The sequence below is a fragment of the Neoarius graeffei genome, chromosome 2 (assembly GCF_027579695.1).
Source record: "Neoarius graeffei isolate fNeoGra1 chromosome 2, fNeoGra1.pri, whole genome shotgun sequence".
Taxonomy (NCBI): domain Eukaryota; kingdom Metazoa; phylum Chordata; class Actinopteri; order Siluriformes; family Ariidae; genus Neoarius; species Neoarius graeffei.
In genome coordinates this window covers 27,202,773-27,223,564 of record NC_083570.1, presented here as the reverse complement: position 1 = coordinate 27,223,564, position 20,792 = coordinate 27,202,773, and the positions used below count along the sequence as shown (strand labels likewise).

The window sequence follows — 20,792 nt, the reverse complement described above, 5'->3', positions numbered from 1 at the left end:
ACTAATAACCACAGGGAACATTTGGCTATAGTAGGCAGTTTAAATGTTGTAAAGCTAACGTCGAATATTAAATTCCAATTAAAGCAAGGATTGCCCTTCTTTCAGCACAAACAGATGCTAAACCTCTTTAATTTGTGCAGTCACTGTCACTTTTCTCAAGGTTGCAAACTTGTCATTTAACTCTTTGCATGCTTCACTGTCCTGCAGTTTTGCCAGAAATCAGAAATTGAATCTTGAAAAGCATCCTAGAGTTTTAAATTAATAATTGAGTCTATAATTTGGGTAACAGGGTTATGCTTTGAATGTGTCATCAGTCAGTATCACATTTCTTTCTTCTCTTCTTCCATCGAGCTTCAGCATATTTACGGAACCTTTTTAAGGACAAGTCAGATTTGTCTCAGTAGCTACATTTACATGGACCCTAATAATCCGTTAATAATCGTATTCAAACTTGATCAGAATGAAATTTCTTCATGGAACCAGCTTGATCGGAATGAAATACCCCATTCTGATTGAAAATTTAATTGGATTGAATGCGGTATAGACCGCTGATAAGTCTATTTGTATAGCGCTTTTAACAATAGACATTATCGCAAAGCAACTTTTATAGAAAAATATAGATTTTAAACATATGAATTAATAAAAATGTCCCTAATGAGCAAGCCTGTGGTGACCATGGCAAGGAAAAACTCCCTGAAATGGCACAAGGAAGAAATCTTGAAAGGAACCCGACTCAAAAGGGAACCCATCCTCATTTGGGTGATAACAGATGGTGTGACTTATAAATAACTCGTTTCTATAATTGTGTCCTATAAGGGGGAAAAGTGCAATTGTGTATCCTGGACATTCATTATAGTTTTGACTTGAAGTCTATTCTGTTGAAGTTATCAATTGTTTACTGATGGAGACTTTGAGTGCAAAACTGTTCATGACAACTGCAGTCCTCAAGTTATCATGGCAATGGCAGTCCTAAGCCATCATAGCAAAACTGTTTGTATCAAGTGTCCAGAGGCATCTTCTAAGTGTATATTTAGGCTGTCCATATAGGGCCATCCTTCACAGGAGCGACGTGATGAGAACGTGTGCCAGAAGTATGGAATAGGATGGATCGGGGTCCAAGAACCCTCCATTTACCCACTTCTTTACCGAATAAAAAGCTATTACCAAAAGGCTTGACTAAACAAATGTTTTCAGCCTAGATTTAAACACTGAGACTGTGTCTGAGTCCCAAACACTACTTGGAAGGCTGTTCCATAACTGTGGTGCTTTGTAAGAGAAGTCTCTGCCCTGCTGTAGCCTTTACTATTTGAAGTACCAACAAATAGCCTGCACCTTTTGATCCAAGTAGGTGTGGCATGTCATTAAAAAAACAGAAGTTTGTTCAGGTACGGTGGCGTGAGACCATTCAGTGCTTGATTGGGAGCCAATGCAGTGGGGAAGATGTAGTCATATCTTCTGGTTCTGGTGAAGAAACCAAAGGAGACGTTGTCAGAGGAAGCCAGAAGAAAAAAAAAAGAGCGAGAGACCAGGCAGGAGTAAATTTCGGACTGGCTTTTACTTGTTGGTGAAAGTGAAGAGAGATAAAAGGCTGCAAGACACACACCAAGCCAGGCATCTTTCTGTTGAACTAGTAAGTAATATTATGTTAACTGCCTTGCTGTGTGTTGTGTTGTTTCACTTGCTTGATGTTTGGCTGTGTTAGCAAAGTTGTTGATTCACTAGGTTTTGATCATAAGCCAAGTCGGCCCATTTCAACAAAGGTTTAACTGCCAGCTGTATCTCGAGGTGATGTTCGCAAACTTGGTAGATAACACTTGGGCATCGGTACTGTTAATAAGTGCTCTTGTGTCTGTTGCTGTCTAGCTTTATTTGCGAGCTTCCCATCCAAGTTTGTATCACTTTGTGTCGGGGCATCCAAGGTTTGTAAGGTTGCAAGGGCAAATACAGCCCCAATTACATACCGTATAACGGCGCCCAAATTACGGGCTTGTCAAAAGGCCCAAAATAGAACATACGAAAATCGCCCAAATTAGAAGAAAACCTCCTGTTTCATAAGGGTGGAGAACCCAAAATATTTTTAAATTGTTAAATGTCATTTTTTGGCATATATATTTCAATTTGTTGTTCAGTCGCTTCATAACATGAAGTGAACATGAAATGCGTCTAGCGATTACCGTAAACCGTGTCTGAGTCTCTGACGTCTGAATGTCGTAAAATATACTTCCTTTGTTTATGTTGTGAAATTCTCAACGATTCATGATAACACATGGCTGTCGGTTTGTGATACTGTTGATAGCATAGATTGATAAGTGGTCGTCATGCCAGGTCGTGGTAGAACTAAGACAACTGGTAAATCGCATAATAAGAACAGCAGTTCATATATTCATGGAAAACGCACAATCGATGGCATTATTAAGTCTACAGGCGGGGGAATGGGGAGGTTTATCACACGACAGAACGGTCAGAAGACATCAGACGATATTGTTGACAAGGTCGAGGTCATTGACTTGTCGTCTGCAACAGCTGCCTTACAGTTGCCAGGTACGCTATGGATTTTTATTACATATTTTATGTGAGACTTTTATGTAATCTGCTTTGTACCAGCTTATTTTTAAACTTAAGTGAAAATAATTTTTATCCCATTTATGCCCAAATTAATTTATACCAAATTATATTGGAAGTTGAATTGAAATAGATGTGCGCCCAAATAGATGCTGTGATCATAATTAGGCTTACAAAATATTTTTAGCTTCTTTATTTATTCAGAATGTTGGAGAAAACTTTTGACTTTTTAGATACAGCACTACTTGCACATGATTATGTAATTTCTATTATTTTTATTGCTCGATATATTTATAATTGGTTAAAAAAATTACTAAAAATGATACGTCAATTTTCGGCACACTACGCGCGGAAATAGTAAAAAAAAAAATTTTTTGGCTCGCTACGCTCGCCATGGTGCCCAAATTAAAAACCTGTCTTTGCCCCAGGTTGATTTAGTTGACTAGCTGTTCTTTGTCTGTTAGCATCCGCCAGCATTAGATATGTCGGAGTTATTATGGTTCTGGTCATGCTACTTTTCCAAGTTGTGTGCAAAAAATGTCTGAGCATGCATGTTTACTTCAAGACAGAAGCAATGATCCGTCTCATGGCTAACAGGAAAACAATGACGATCTGACAGAAGTGTACACATCCCTGCCAGTATCATTTATGAAGGTTTGGGATGTAAACTGTAACCTTATTGGAGTTATCCTTGTCTCATGGTGGTTTGTAGTTTTGTTTTTGTTTTTTTTCATCAAACCTCAGTTTCATCTATGCAAATAAATGTGGCAGATCACAGAATCCAGGGACACATGTCTGCCCGGGGGCATTTTGAGTTATTGACAGATTCAGAAAGTACAGTTTCTAAGCTTTTCAGTGATGCCTTCCATGTGGAGATCTGACAATATTTGAAGAATGTGTGGCCTTTTGAAAGTGTATACTTCTTAAAACAGGAAAGGGAGAAAATCGCCCTCAAAGTTTTCCATCTCAGCTACTCTGGGTGTAGGGCGGGCACATAATGGTGCTCATTTGCATGATATTAAGGAAAGCCCTACCCCCTACGAGCTAGCACGATACTACTTTCATGTAAACAAAGATCACCACGTCAATTTTCCTTCCATGCAAAGTATGCCCAAAACAATTATGAAGTACAAAAATAAGTCCTAAAGTATACTTTAACGTTTTGTGGTTGAAAAATTACTCACACCGTAAGAAAGAAAGATAGCACGATGATGACACAATTAACACAACACTAGTTTCATGTAAAGCCTCGGTCACAACCGGCCGTACAGTACGTGCTCCTACGGCCGGTCTACATGCAAAAAACGCATGAAACGCACGAGAGCGCGCGTGTGATGCGCTGATTTTCGAGCCGCAAACCGGCCGCAGAGGTTCTTTGTCATGTCAAACAAACTCTACGGGGGCTTTTTTCAGGTTGCAAGACAAACTTGCGGCCAACGCGCGTCTTTCTCCATGAACAAAAAAAAAAACGCAGCGATTTGGGAAACGCCAAAAATCACACGGCCAAAAAATCGTACGTCCGGTTGTGACCTAGGCTTAACCAAACCACAACACTCTCCGTTACATGCAAAAATAACCACACAGCCTTAGATTAATAAACTTACCCCATCAGAAAGAGAAACGGCGCCTTGCACACACCAATGCCTCCGATGGAATGTAATCCTAGAACGGTCCGTGTATCATCCGATCATTCAAGTATTCCATTCAATCTGGAAAACGAGGTTGCGGGTTTTTTTGCTAGAAATGGTTATCTCCGATGTAAATACCGTGTGTCTGTTTGCTTCGCGGTGTTTCGGCTCCTCTGCGCTCTGTTTAGTAACTCATTCCATAGTGAAATCACACGCCTGTATGCAGTTAAGTAGCCATGCGCTCAGCCCGTATCATACAGCTGATTCGCGGAAAAAAACCCAAAAGACTTAAATCATCATGTGAATGGCCCATATGGTAATTTACCCACACCCCCCAGCAGGCTACAGTCCTGACAAAAACGAGACAATTTGCAACAAAAAATGTATGCTTTTCCAACAAAACAATCTATTATCTGAAATACTGATTGCATTCTTCAAGATCTCAACTTGCACATGATGGAAAAAAACAAAAATCACAAATTAAAAAAAAAAATGCTTCTTTTGTGATTATCTCGGATTCGTTTCGGCCGACATGTGTCCCTGGATTCGGTGAGGGGTCACAAATTCATCTCATGCCAAAATATTTGGTCAGTCTTCAAGTTCATGGCAAATAAGCCTTGAAAGCTTGCAACTTTCCAAATCTATCTCGGCTAGCTTATAATAAATTACATTGCCTGATGTATGTGTAACATGTGCCTATATCATGTCGATTACACACATACTGCACATTCAGATGCTTAACAAACAATCTATATGGTCTAAAAATGCAAACGCGATATTTCAACAAAGCAGATACTTTATTCTTTTTATTATGCTAGTGTTTATCTCCAATATCGCAGTTAATAAACTTTTCAGTTTGTGCAAAATCCTACAATATTACTCTGTCTTATCAGTCGAAATGGTTCTTTGGCTTCTGCAGTTCCATATCCTTCAGCTTGTGTACAGCTGTCCATGAGAGGAGCTTAAAGCATGATATATATTTACGACAGAAGCTTAAAAGTGGATTACACTCTGCAACTGTACAGTGAGCCCGAGAGCAAAAAAAAATACCGATTCTCATGTAATGGGGCTTTAAAAGAGCCGGCGCACCCTTCCCAGAATCTGGATCTGAAGCCCTGCTATTGACCAGCTTTTGTAATACAATCCATAATAGATGAGACAACTATTTATCATTTACATATTTATGGGTCTGAAATTCTAAAAATCAAAACACAGCATTGGTTCCATAAAATCGAGTAGAAGAAATGACTGCATCAGTTGTCTCTGAACCTGGAGGAGAAAAAGCACAGCATCGACCTTCCTCAGGGCTACTATCTCTTGGATGAGTTATATTTGGAGTGTTATGCCAATACAGCTCTGTTGACACAGACATGGCAAACGATAACGTTTCCTGAGGATATGGAAATAATATCCAGTTTTTCTCTGCTTGATATGATCTTTGTTTTTAAAAAGGAAAAGGAGACCTTTCTTATTTTGAGGTGGCCCGTGTTCATGGTTCAAACATTTCCGTAGGCGTTTCTGCACAACACATCAACAGCGTGCTTAAATTCTGTAAATTTAAGCACCAGAACCTCCAGTTCTAACCTGCTGTTGTCTCATAACATGGCTGAGTCAGCCGTGGGCTTGAACCTTTGTTGGTGCTCTCTCTTTTTTTGGGGGGGCTGACCAAAGTCTCTGATTGCAATCCTAACCTTAACCTTAGCCAGTAATTCTCCATGCACTGAATTGTTCGAGCTGCCTCCAGCTGTGAACTTTCTCTGTATTTAGGCTGTCAGATGATCCCTGAAGCCTCTCATTGCCTCTGCTGGGTCTCGCTGCGATTAGCCAGACCTTTAGACACACTCCGGAAGCACGTTCTGACAATCTGAGTGTAATGGACTGGAAAGGGTTGTGTGTGTGATTTTAAATGAAGTCAGGCAAGAATGCTGTTTTTGTTATGTTCCTCTAATCTGGGGGCATATTGTCCCAACTGGAAAAGGTACTGCATGTAACCTCTGGCCCTAGAGGTTTTATCCCTAATGAGCAAGAATGAGGCGATGGCAACAAGGGAAAAACTCCCTCAGGCGACATGAGGAAGAAACCTTGAGAGGAACCAGTCTCAAAAGGGAACCCATCCTCATTTGGGTGAAAGCATGATTATAAATAACTCACTTCTATGACCGTGTCCTGTAAGGTCAAAAAGTGTGATTGTGTAACCAGGAAATCCATAAGTTTTAGCATGAAGTCTCTTTTGTTGAAGTGATCAACTCTTCATTGATGGAAACTTGAGGGCAAAACTGTTCATGACAACTGAAGTCCTAAAGTTACAGTGTCATGGCAATTGTAGTCCTCAGCCATCATAGCAAAACTGTAAGTGTCCGGAGTCATCTTCCAAGTGTATTTTTCATCTATCCACTTGGGACCATCCTCCACAGGAGCAATGTGATGAGACTCCAGCCAGAAGTAGGGCGTCAGGGTGGAGCAGACAGGTCTGAAGAGCAGGGGAGAGGCCAGCATCCCTGGTATCTCAGGATTGACGTGTGACTCGAGATTTCTTTTTTTCGTAGGCATTCCATTGCATTACTTCTAACAATAAACATTTCAAAAGGATTAATAAATAAAAAATTGGAATTTTGACAAATCAAACTTTGTGGTTATACAGAAATAATCCATTTCAGCGTCCTCCCATTGACGTCAGGTCGTACCACACAAACCTCAGCGTGGATTATTTTTAAATAACTGTACGTTATTCCTTACTAAAAAGACATGTAAATGTTGTCATGGTGAAGTTGTCTGTGTAAAACATTTCCGAGACATTCAGGATGGTAGCAGTGACTTTGCATCACACCTGTACATTGTTTATTATTTTCCTATAACAGTATGCCCTTGTTGTGTTTTATACTTTGACATTCTGTTCATGTTTGCTAACAGACGATGAACCTGATTTGCGTTATTTCCCCCATCACTTTACCTTTAATCAATTATAACACTACAGAGCACGACAGGGCAGCTCTAATAGACGCTCAGTTATTTCTGGGATAACTTTTTCCCTAGTAAGAGATTTGTTCAGTGTGTGTGTGCATATAAGGGTGATCTGAATTTGGTGTCTGTGAATAGCATTGATTGTAATGTGGCTGTATCTGTGTAACTCTATGCATCTCTGTCTGTGCAGGTTGATCCCTCAGACGGTGGGTCTGCTGTATGTTGGCAGCTATGACATACCCTTTGCTCAGATGAAGGTGAGATCTGTGCTTAATTTGGCAACACAGTAATGTCAAGCTCTGATCCTTAGGCAGTAGCGCCTGGTATTTAAAAAAAAAATATATATATATATATATATATATATATATATAGGGTGGCACGGTGGTGTAGTGGTTCGCGCTGTCGCCTCACAGCAAGAAGGTCCGGGTTCGAGCCCCGTGGCCGACGAGGGCCTTTCTGTGCGGAGTTTGCATGTTCTCCCCGTGTCCGCATTGGTTTCCTCCAGATGCTCTGGTTTCCCCCACAGTCCAAAGACATGCAGGTTAGGTTAACTGGTGACTCTAAATTGACCGTAGGTGTGAATGTGAGTGTGAATGGTTGTCTGTGTCTATGTGTCAGCCCTGTGATGACCTGGCGACTTGTCCAGGGTGTACCCCGCCTTTCGCCCATAGTCGGCAGCTGGGATAGGCTCCAGCTTGCCTGTGACCCTGTAGAACAGGATAAAGTGGCTAGAGATAATGAGATGGTGTGTGTGTGTATGTGTGTGTATGTATATATATATATATATATATATATATATATATATATATATGTCCTGTCCTGTCTGTCATCCGGCAGGCTGGTGACTTGGTAAGATATCCGATCCCAAACCCGCCGGTCGAGCATAGCTGCTCTGAGTTGTTCTTCCTTCAACCCCTTCTCTCGCTCGAGGACCGTTTTCAGGGTGGTACGTGGTCGACCAACTTTGCGCTTCACCTCAGGCTCCCACAAGAGAACTTGTGCGGCAGGTTGATCGTGACGAAACACATGGCCAGATGGCGTTTGGCGATTATGGTCGAGAGGCGTGGTAGGGAACCGTACAGGCGGTCGTTTGTCCAATGGTCCTGCCAGCTGACGTTGAATACACTGCGGAGCATGCGGGTGTACATGCCATCCAAGCATTGCTCCTGTGCTCTCGTTAGAGACCAAGACTCGGATCCGTAGAGAAGAATGGATTCGACTGAGGCCTTGAACACTCTGACCTTTGTGTCTCGAGACAGTGGGGCAGCACACATCTTGATTAGAGAATTTTGGGCGCCCCAGGCTTTGGCCTTTCTGGAGTCTATGTCGTGAGCAGTGTTCATTCAACTGCCAAGGTATTTGAAGTCGTCCACCTTCTCGATAGCAGAGTTGTCAAGCGCGTGGAGAGTTTGGTCCATAGAGGAATTTAGATGCATCCATTTGGTTTTGCATGCATTCAACTGAAGGCCAACTGATTTAGCAGCCAGTTCTACTCGGTGGAGAAGATCCTCGCCCGAATTCACGAGTCCTCAAGAAGAACAATGTCATCAGCTAAGTCAAGATCGGATAGATGGACAGCAGGGTGGCGAGAACTTCTACGGCGTTTAAGAGTGAGCCCATCATCCATGCTAAGGGCTAAACGCAAGGCGTAATCAAGAACAATGATGAAGAGCAGCGGAGCTAGGGGGTCTCCTTGAAGGACGCCCGAGTTGATAGAAAACTCCTCAGTTACACCGTCAGGAGTTATAACCACGGCAGTGTTATTGATATACGTTGTCCTGATTGCCTCGACCATGCTAGGGGGGACGCCATATGCTTGTAGAATGGAAAACATTGTGTCGCGTCTGATGGAATCAAAAGCCTTCTTAAAGTCCAAAAAGACTAGCACACCTTCTTTATGGTGGTTCATGAGCTCTTCGATAATGCGCCGGAGGGCTAAGATGTGAGCGCGAGTAGAACGCAGTTGACGGAAGCCATTTTGGTTTGGGCGCAAGAAGTTATCCATTACCAGCCTCAACCTATTGAGTAATAGTCGGTTATACACTTTAGAGGCGATCTGAGCTAGATTAATTCCCCTGTAGTTGTCAGGCAACGTCAGGTTGCCTTTCTTAGGGACAGGGACGATGCCTGCTAGACCCCATTCCTTGGGCCTGTTGCCTGCAAGGGTTTCATTGCAGAACATGAAGAGGAAGTCGCGGATGTTTGGGAGCTTCCATAGCTCAATAGGGAGACCATCCATCCCAGGAGCGTGACCAGATTTCATCTCGTCAACAGCAGAGTTAACTTCATTGCAGCCGAATGGCCCATTGAAGATTTGCTCATTGAGTTCAAAGATTTGGATGATCTCAGTTGGCCTTTCTGGCATAGGGCTATCAGGTGATTTAATATATCTGTATATAATTTTATATTTATATACACACACACACACACACACACACACATATACACACACACACATGTATGTGTGTACGTGTGTGTATACGTGTGTGTGTATGTATGTGTGTGTATGTGTGTATATATATATATATATATATATATATATATATATATATATAAAATATTTGTGTGTATACACACACACACACACAATCTCATTATCATATATATAAATCTGATTGTTTTAGGTCATATTTATGCAGAAATATAGAAAATTGTAAAGGGTTCACAAAATTTCAAGCACCAATGTGTGTGTGTGTGTTTTATATATATACACACACACACACACAGTGGTGCTTGAAAGTTTGTGAACCCTTTACAATTTTCTATATTTCTGCATAAATATGACCTAAAACACTCCCATAAATACGTCACACTTGTACCCTGACATAAGCATTTTTGTTTGGGATCCAGTTTAATGAACGCAGGAACAGGAACAAAAATTAATAAAAAAGAAATAAAATGGAAGCTCATCATATTCACACAGCTCATCATATACACACATATACATACACACACGTGTGTGTGTGTGTGTGTGTGTGTGTGTGTGTGTGTGTGTGTGTATGCATATGTATGTAATATATATATATATATATATATATATATATATATATATATAGACACGCACACGTGTGTGTATGTATATGTGTGTATATGATGAGCTGTGTGAATATGATGAGCTTCCATTTTATTTCTTTTTTATTAATTTTTGTTCCTGTTCCTGCGTTCGTTAAACTGGATCCCAAACAAAAATGCTTATGTCAGGGTACAAGTGTGACGTATTTATGGGAGTGCCTAGGGGTTTCGGGAATTTTGGGAACCAGTTCCAAAGGGGATTGTTACATCTCTATTATCTCACTCTAACTCTTTGTATGATTCACCATATCAGAGTGGATCTAGCCTTCTTGAAGAGGCACAAAATACAACCGTCATGTGGCGTGTTCCTTCTCCATTAGGATCAAAGTCTTGATCATCTTCCCCCGTCCCTTATTAATCTCTCATTCAGCAAACCTGATGCTTTTGTTCAGTTAGCTCAGGGATGACTCGGCATTCAGGAGAAGGTAAAGGCTTTGGGGAAAATGGGCTGTGATTCAAGTGTGTGTTATACAGCCTGCTAGGCTTCAAAGCAAAGATTTCTCTTTATGGGGTTTAAAAAAAAAAAGTCTGAGGTTCTGTAAATGACCCTTTCAACAGCGTGTTGTTGACTCACCAAACATCAGGTACTAATAAACAGTACATTCGTCATCAAATTTCATCACCATGGATTTTTATGGTTGACTCGTGACAAATAGCAGAAAAGCGTAGTGCGCAGGGCCGTTCTCAGCTGAACTAACCTGATGATATGACGACGTTACAGAAAAATAATCCCACGATCCTATGCACATGTACAAGGCATGACCTTTTCAGTGATGGACACCTGTACGGGAATTTTATTTTTGCAGGGTGGCAAGAGAAAACTCGTGGATTTTCATGAAGAAGGTTCTACCTGATTGGTTAATGAATGCCTGAATGTTGCATCGCATTGTTTTGACTTGGGAATCCAATGGGTTGTGGTTGGCGTTAACAAAAGCTGTCCTGTTTGGATACTGATTTTTTATTTTTTTTAAATCATCAAAACAATGCAGTGAACCAAAAGGCATTTGCAGGCTAATCAGGTAGCACTTTCCTCTTTCGCTACCCCTAATCAGGTCGCACTTTGATCATTAATGTTCATGATTTTTCTGTGTCACTAGAAACTGAATTTGAATCACATGATTTGAATTTGTATTTTCTAACTTGAATAAGTCATTGAAAAACTGAATCTTAATAGCAGGATTTTAAATTGAATTTATTAGTTTGGAACTGAAACTCAAAACTGAATGTAATGTTATGAAATTGAATTTATTTGCTCTAAAACTATTTGATCCTCACTGAAAATTCAACTCTATATATTTCCACATTCAGTTCTCACAGTCCAAAAATTCAGTTCCTGGAATTTATTTCATTTTGTTTTTTTGTTCATCTGAGTTTTGACAAAAGTACAATCAACATGACAGATTTTCAGTATCTTAATACTTCCGCTTTCTTTTTGAAACCATACTTCCCAATTCAGATCTCATTGTTGAGCAAAGCATATTCATTTGAACTCGGGGAACTTTCAAGGTGATTTTTAAAATTTACTCCAATTTTATTTATATTATAACCTTTAACATGTGTAAACATGTTAAAGGTTATAATATAAATAAAATTGGAGTAAATTTAAAAAATCACCTTCTCATATTCTTTTACCCTTTAATAAAAGTCTAACTGTAGAGGTTGAACATACCTAGTCAATTTCGTCCAGATCCGAAATAATTTTTCTTGTTGAATCTAAGAGACAAAGGCAACTTTTCCATTATGTGTATATATAATGAATTGTATCCATCTGTTCATCCCCTGTGGTTGGTTCTGGTTTCAACCATTTCCTTGTGATAGCCTTTTTTCAACCATTTCCAATCATCCCACATTTTGAATGAAATGTTCCCCTGTTGTAGAGTCTAACATTTGAAAGGGATGATGTCCTCAAAAATAGTTTCCAAAATCGGGCATTCCCAGAAAGCATGAAAGTGATTTACCTTATTTAATCCACATAATCCCCAATGTCCTATGCCAATCCCTTGATGAAGGTTTTGTAGTGGGATGGTAAAAATCCTTGTAAGATTTTTTTTTCCAACTAAATTCTCATCACATAATTGAAGACGTTGATTCCCGTTGTGTTTTTGCATAATCTTTCCTATTCCGCCCCAGAAATAAACAAGTTACCCTCCTTCTCCCACTCCTCTTTAATGTATAGTGTATTGTCGGGTTTGCCTGGCGAAAACCAGATTGGAGACAGTCTTATTACATATACAGTAAGTGATTCAGTTCATGAAATTCGGTTCAGAATTAAGTGCGTTACAGTCAATTTTGGTTCCTAGTGGATCTTGACTGCCCCAGTATGGCAGACGCACGTCAAAGTGCAAAGGTTTCTATATCTATGGGACAGAGACAAGAGATAGAGAGCAAGCCCACATACAGTAAGTAACTACACTTTAGAAACAAGCCCCCACAAAAACGCTGCCCACGACTACCAATATTTGTAAGCAATTTTACAAAAAAATAAAAAAAAGTCCAAAGTCGCTTATAAAAACAGACTTGGCAACTGTGCCACTGATTACTAACAGCTAACTCAAACTAACACCCATCCATATATTTAACAAAAAAAGAGGACTCCAGCTGCACTTCCACCTGCCTGACTATATGACAGAGGTACGTAGCTGGTCGCCATGGCTACATTTATATACCGTCAATGATGTGTGAGATGTGGATGTGCAAGACGGTAAATTTGCAATTGAATTGCAAGGACTGAAATTGAATTAGAGGAACCGAATCTAGATTGTGAGAACAGAATGAGACCACTGAATTTTCAGTGAGGATCAAATACAGTTTCAGAGCAAATAAATTCAGTTTCATAACATTACATGCAGTTTCAAATTTATTGGTATTCAGTTCCAAACTAATAAATTCAATTTCAAATTATGCACTTCAAATGCAGTTTTTCAATGCTATTAGACTTCAAGTTAGACAATACAAATTTAAATTGTGTGATTCAAATTCAGTTTCTAGTGACAAATTTCTACCCATGGTTTTCACCTGCCGCTCTGCAAAGTGAAATTCGCCTCCACCAGTTGTGCACTGTTCCAGGATGTGGTCTCCGTGTGCGAGGAAGGAGTCTTGTCTAGCCTCTGAAGGACCCGTCCTACTGAGGAAACTTTTTTGGGATTGAGAAATACCCGAAGTCCTCTGTCCTGAAGAATTTCTTGTGTCGGAAAGCTACAGCTTTACCTCTGAGTATTACATAGCGCTGACACTGGAGACTCCTTCTGTATATATTAAATAGACGTTACAGAAAACTTCACAATATCAACACCCACCATCCATGAATTGGCTGTTAATATAGAAACAATAATGTAATAGTAATTGTTAAAGAAAGAGTTAAAGCTTCCTGCTGCCTCTCAGCTGCAGCACAAGAGTAGTGATAACATATCACGCTGAAGTGAGAGCACAGCCAAGAAAGCATTTCCAGGGGAGTTCGTCACCCAAAAATATCTGTGTAGTGCAACAGAGCGTACAGAAAGCAACAGGTCCAGTCACAGCAGCACATTAGTGACACTTGCACAGAAAGCCCGAAAGCTCCCACTTGGTGAAATTGAGCAGCTTGAGAAACACTGAGATAAAAGTTATTTGTAATCCTGTTGCATGTGTCACATGGGAATAAGTTTGCGATTTCCTTGTCTTGGAGCAGCTGCTCCCCCGAGGCCTTTCGAAAGCTAGGCTGGGTTAAGTATTGCCTAATCCTATTTAATTCATGCATGAAACCTCTGAACAGTACAGAGAACAATTTATCAGTCAGTTACATGGTTTATGCACTTTAACAAGGGAGAATATGAATAGCTGCTCTATCAACAGCGTTCAACAGTATTAAATCATTAGGGTCTTGAACTGGGAACTGGTTGTCTCCCTACAGATATATGTGTGTGTGTGTATATGTATATGTATATATATATATATATGTATGTGTGTGTATGTGTATACAGTGGTGCTTGAAAGTTTGTGAACCCTTTAGAATTTTCTATATTTCTGCATAAATATGATCTAAAACAACATCAGATTTTCACACAAGTCCTAAAAGTAGATAAAGAGAACCCAGTTAAACAAATGAGACAAAAATATTATACTTGGTCATTTATTTATTGAGGAAAATGATCCAATATTACATATCTGTGAGAGGCAAAAGTATGTGAACCTCTAGGATTAGCAGTTAATTTGAAGGTGAAATTAGAGTCAGGTGTTTTCAATCAATGGGATGACAATCAGGTGTGAGTGGGCACCCTGTTTTATTTAAAGAACAGGGATCTATCAAAGTCTGATCTTCACAACACATGTTTGTGGAAGTGTATCATGGCATGAACAAAGGAGATTTCTGAGGACCTCAGAAAAAGCGTTGCTGATGCTCATCAGGCTGGAAAAGGTTACAAAACCATCTCTAAAGAGTTTGGACTCCACCAATCCACAGTCAGACAGATTGTGTACAAATGGAGGAAATTCAAGACCATTGTTACCCTCCCCAGGAGTGGTCGACCAACAAAGATCACTCCAAGAGCAAGGCGTGTAATAGTCGGCGAGGTCACAAAGGACCCCAGGGTAACTTCTAAGCAACTGAAGGCCTCTCTCACATTGGCTAATGTTCATGAGCCCACCATCAGGAGAACACTGAACAACAATGGTGTGAATGGCAGGGTTGGAAGGAGAAAGCCACTGCTCTCCAAAAAGAACATTGCTGCTCATCTGCAGTTTGCTAAAGATCACGTGGACAAACCAGAAGGCTATTGGAAAAATGTTTTGTGGACGGATGAGACCAAGATAGAACTTTTTGGTTTAAGTGAGAAGCGTTATGTTTGGAGAAAGGAAAACACTGCATTCCAGCATAAGACCCTTATCCCATCTGTGAAACATGGTGGTGGTAGTATCATGGTTTGGGCCTGTTTTGCTGCATCTGGGCCAGGACGGCATGCCATCATTGATGGAACAATGAATTCTGAATTATACCAGCGAATTCTAAAGGAAAATGTCAGGACATCTGTCCATGAACTGAATCTCAAGAGAAGGTGGGTCATGCAGCAAGACAACGACCCTAAACACACAAATCGTTCTACCAAAGAATGGTTAAAGAAGAATAAAGTTACTGTTTTGGAATGGCCAAGTCAAAGTCCTGACCTTAATCCAATGGAAATGTTGTGGAAGGACCTGAAGCGAGCAGTTCATGTGAGGAAACCCACCAACATCCCAGAATTGAAGCTGTTCTGTACGGAGGAACGGGCTAAAATTCCTCCAAGTCAGTGTGCAGGACTGATCAACAGTTACCGCAAACGTTTAGTTGCAGTTATTGCTGCACAAGGAGGTCACACCAGATACTGAAAGCAAAGGTTCACATACTTTTGCCACTCACAGATATATAATATTGGATCATTTTCCTCAATAAATAAATGACCAAGTATAATATTTTTGTCTAATTTGTTTAACTGGGTTCTCTTTATCTACTTTTAGGACTTGTGTGAAAATCTGATGATGTTTTAGATCATATTTATGCAGAAATATAGAAAATTCTAAAGGGTTCACAAACTTTCAAGCACCACTGTATGTGTGTGTATACACACACACACACACACACACACACACACACACACACACACACAGTTCTGGAAAAAATTAAGAGACCACTGCAAAATTATCAATTTCTCTGGTTTTACTATTGATAGATACGTGTTTGAGGAACATGAACTTTTTGGATTCCGTAAACCACTGACATTTCCCCCAAATGCCACATAAAAATATTGTACCTTCAAGCATTTCATTGCAGAAAATGACAGTGAAGCAAAATAACAAAAAAAAAAGATGAAGTGCTTTCAGACCTTGAATAATGCATAGAGATCTAGATCTTATTCAATTTTAAACAACACAATACAAACATTTGAACTTGGGACAAGTTCAGAAATCAATATTCGGTGGAATAACCCTGACATTTAAATCACAGCTTTCATGCGTCTTGGCATGCTGTCCACCAGTCTTTCACGTTGCTCTTGGGTGACTTTATGCCACTCCTGGAGCAAAAATTTGATCAGCTCAGCTTGCTTTGATGGCTTGTGGCCATCCAGCTTCCTCTTGATCACATTCCAGAGGTTTTCATTGGGGTTCAGGTTTGGAGATTGGGCTGGCCATGACAGGGTCTTGATCTTGCAGTCCTCCATCCACACCTTAATTGACCTGGCTGTGTGGCCTGGAGCATTGTCCTGCTGGAAAACCCAATCCTCAGAGTTCGGGAACATTGTCAGAGCAGAAGGAACCAAGTTTTCTTCCAGGATAACCTTGTACATGGTTTCCATCAATGAAGAGTTTATAACATCAACGAAACTGACTTCATGTTAAAACTGTTAATATTATAGTCATGCTGTCTGTTGTTGCCCAAATGAGGATGGGTTCCCTTTTGAGTCTGGTTCCTCTCAAGGCTTCTTCCTCATGTCGTCTGAGGGAGTTCTTCCTTGCCACCGTCGCCACAGGCTTGGGGATAGATTGGGGATAGATTAGGGATAAAATTAGCTCATGTTTTAAGTCGTTCAAATTCTGTAAAGCTGCTTTGCGACAATGTTTATTATTAAAAGCGCTATACAAATAAACTTGACTTGACTTGACATGGCTTGATTCATGTGTCCTTCACAAACAAAAATCTGCTCCATTCCAGCCTGGCTGAAGCACCCCCAGATCATCACGATCCTCCACCAGATTTCACAATGAGTGCGAGACACTGTGGCTTGTTGGCCTCTCCAGGTCTCCATCTAACCATTAGATGACCGGGTGATGGGAAAAGCTGAAAATTGGACTCATCAGAGATGATTACCTTATTCCAGTCCTCTACGGTCCAATCCTTATGGTCTTGAGCAAACCTCAGCCTGGCTCTTCTTTGCTTCTCATTGATGAAGGGCTTTTTTTTTCTAGCTTTGCAGGACTTCAACCCTGCCTGGAGGAGACTGTTTCGAGCTGTCGTTGTCATGCACTTAAACCCAGCTGTCATTTGCCATTCTTTTTGTAGGTCACTTGATGTCATCCTATGGTTGATGAGTGACATTCAAAGGTGTTGACGATCATCCCAGTCAGTGGAGAGTCGTTTTCACCCTCTACCAGTCTGTAACTTTGTTGTCCCCAACGTCTGCTGCTTGACCTTGTTCTTATGAACTACCATCTTTGAAATTTTGAGGATGGAAACAACCTGACACTCACTGTATCCCTCTGCCAGTAAAGCCAGAACTGAACCCTTCTTTTTCTCACTCAAAAGTTCTCTTTTTAACTCTTGATGATGAATATATATTTTTGTATTCCGATTAAATTTAAGGTACTGCTAGCACTGTTTTTGCCATCCACACTGCTCCTATAGAGGCTTTGCACCATCACATGACCCCATAGCAATGGTAACTAGGGCGCCATGACGGGGCAGGCTTGTCATGCTCTATTCTGCTGAGTTAGTTGTTATTGATCAGTATGGGAAGGTTTGCTACATTTTTGGATGTTCAAATAATTTTGAACAAAAAAAAGACATTTCTTAATTTACCAAAAGTAATTCATCATCGGGGGGGACAAGAGATTTCTAAATGTAGAAGGGGAAAAAAGCATTCAGCGGGCTCGGTGTTAAACGGAGAGGTCAAAATCCCTATGGTATACTCACTTCGTTTCCACGAAGGTAAGAATTCCAAAAAAAATAATTTCATGACTAGAGCAAGGTGCTCATTCTTATCCAGTGACGTGAACACGAGCAACAACACAGCGGTTCTGCAGAGCCACTTTCACCAAGGTCCATTCACATTCACGGATCCTTCAGAGCGCGTTGTGCGCATGTTTGGGACCCAGTCATTATGGGGAAACACCTGATATTGATTTTGAGCGCAGTCAGCACACAGTTTTCACAAAGTCTTTGCAAGTATTCTGTCAAGTGTGTGGAGGCAGACGGGTCCAAGTGCAGGAAGAGTGTTTATTAGCAGGCGTGATATTTACAAAAACAAAACACAAGTGAAATCAAAAAGCAGAGTCATAAACAAACAAACATGACTGTGATGATGATAATACTTTGCAAAGCCTCTGTGTCCTTATATGCACGGGCTGATTGCTGATTGCTCTCAAATCAGTATCAGGTGTTTCCCATAATAACTGGGTCCCAAGTACACGCCAACGCACTCCGAAGAATCTGGAATGTAAGTGCACCTCGGTGAAAGTGGCTCTGCAGAGCTGCTGTGGTGTTGCTCACGTTGGCGTCACTGTATAAGAATGAGCACCTTGCTGTAGTTGTGAAATTATTTATTTATTTTTTTCAATTCTTACCTTCAAGGAAATGAAGTGACTATACCATAAGGTTTTTGACCTCTCCATTCGACACAGAGTGCCGTTGAATGTTTTTTTTTCTCCGTTTTTCCCTTCTACATTTAGAAAATCTATCATCTTTGCTGTTTTCTAAATAGTGAAAATCTAATCTTTGGTTCCACTGGTCTAATCACTGTAAGGAAGCAGGTGCCACTCTTATTTGAGGTGCTTTTCTTGAAAGAAAAATCCTCCCTGAATACTTTGCTAAATGGTCATGCCATTTTGACTATCTGATACTTGTGATGCCAGTGGGATTTAGCTGTTGCTTTAAGAGCGATGCAGCAGAGCTTTAGTCTGTCTAGCTCTTTTAGCTTCTTATCTGTACATTCTGCTTACAGCTACCAAACAATCAACTTTTATGCTAAAAGTGCCTTCACACTTTTCATCTCGTAGATCTCTACGTCGCCAAGCCGAGTCTCTCCTGTAGCTGTCATATAACTGCGTTGCATTCCAAGTTCAACGTTTGCTATCACCACTACTTCTCATTAATATGGTGTTAAAGTTTAAGTGAGAAACGTTACCAATGTCCCTCTGTGACATCCTTGTGGCACACAATTCACAGGAAGGAAAATATGGCGCCAACCAAGAAATTTGCATCAATATGCAGTACCCTTGTGTTTATTAAACAAAAAAAGTTATGGGGAAAATGTTAGACAATTGTCTTGCAGGCTAAATGTATCAAAGCAAACCTTTGCAAGGAAGCACAAGTTCCAATTAGTTTGTATGATTAGTGCTCACCAATTAGCATTGAAATGGAATTAAACAGTCAGTTTTTCCACTTATAATTATTTGTCTGCTGAATAAATTTCATGGGCATGTTGGATTCACTCTCATTTTCATAAATACATGAATAAAGTGACTTGGGAACCCTCAAGCTTCTGTTCCTTACAAAATAAATAATACCAAAGGAAACCGAAGAGGTGAGTTCCACACCCATCAGGGATATTGCTTTAACTTATTCAAGTGGTGTGCTCGTTTGAGATTTTCCTCAACAGCATCCTTTGTTTTTAAAATACCCATCTGCTTCATTGGAGACACATTAATTAGCAAGCCACCAAGGTAGATGAACAGATGATGGAGAAAAACCAAAACAACTCAGTTCTGCACTAGACAAATACCTTGTCGTTAACCATCTACAAGCAAAACGGCAATATAAATGCCTAATCTGTATTGCACTGCTGTTTGTTTTGTTTGGCTCGGGTTTCACTTTGACTGATGTTTCTGTCACTATGGCAGTTGCTCAGCCTTTTCCTGTGTAGATCCCTGAAAGTGAACCAAGGGTCAGCTTCGATGAGCTTATCAAGCATCTGTTCTTCTATACTTAAGGTTAAATGTTTGTTACAGGCATCATGGCACTAATGACGTGAGAACAAAACCAAAATGTAGCCCACTCTCTAAATCTATAAATCTTTTTTCTTTAAAAAAATAATCCACTTGTATCTGACATCCATGCGTGTTTAAGTGTTGACTCACAGTTTTTACTGGTATGCCCGTCACGTTGCGTTGCATACATGAAACCATGATGCTTCTGTTGTGCTTTCCGATGATCCCATTTCTCTCCACTTCTTTCTCACTAATTTATTGATTAAAAGTGAACTTTCTCAACCTGCACAGCCTGCTCAAGAACCTGCATATACAGAGTATACATTGGGGAAGAGGGGAGGGAAGGCATCCCTTTGATTCTCTGGACTTTCCAAAGCCTGGTTTACACTTATAATGCCTGGCAGGTTTGAAAGAGAGAGAGAGAGAGAGACTATAAGAAGGGTATATAGAAATTTCTGAGCCTCCTGTAAGAGCCAGCGAGGGGGTGTTCTGAGTCAGTCACGCCTCTCTGAGTCATATTTCAGCAGCTGAACTTTCACATTCGCAAGCAGCATGTGTGAAATGTATATACATCGCCTGCAAAATAAGAAGCCCACTTGGTGCACTACTCCCACTGCCGTGTTTAGATGTGTTGATTCCAGCCTGACTTTTACCCACTACTCGAAAGCAGCTACCTTTCTATCGAGTAGCATGTGACATAATCAAGCTTAGGATGCACCAATAGCAGGATCTGGACATCAAAAGTGTGCTGCATAGGAAACCCGTCACATGGTCAAATGGAACACATTTGACATTTTCTACAATCATGTTTAGGCCAGACATTTACATACACCTTGGCTAAAGCTATTCGATCACACTTCATGTTAGCATACTTTCCATTCAGTGAGTTAATTAAGATGTCTACTTTGTTTGCATTAG

General features: G+C 40.4%; 1 protein-coding gene across 1 annotated transcript in view; it reads left to right on the top strand.

Moving 5' to 3' along the window:
- Window positions 1-20,792, top strand: part of rngtt (RNA guanylyltransferase and 5'-phosphatase) — a 298,354-nt gene that overhangs the window by 271,749 nt on the left and 5,813 nt on the right. The window contains exon 14 of the mRNA XM_060914040.1: window positions 7,342-7,408. Coding sequence (XP_060770023.1) covers window positions 7,342-7,408 — 67 coding nt within the window. The remainder of the gene's footprint in view (window positions 1-7,341; window positions 7,409-20,792) is intronic.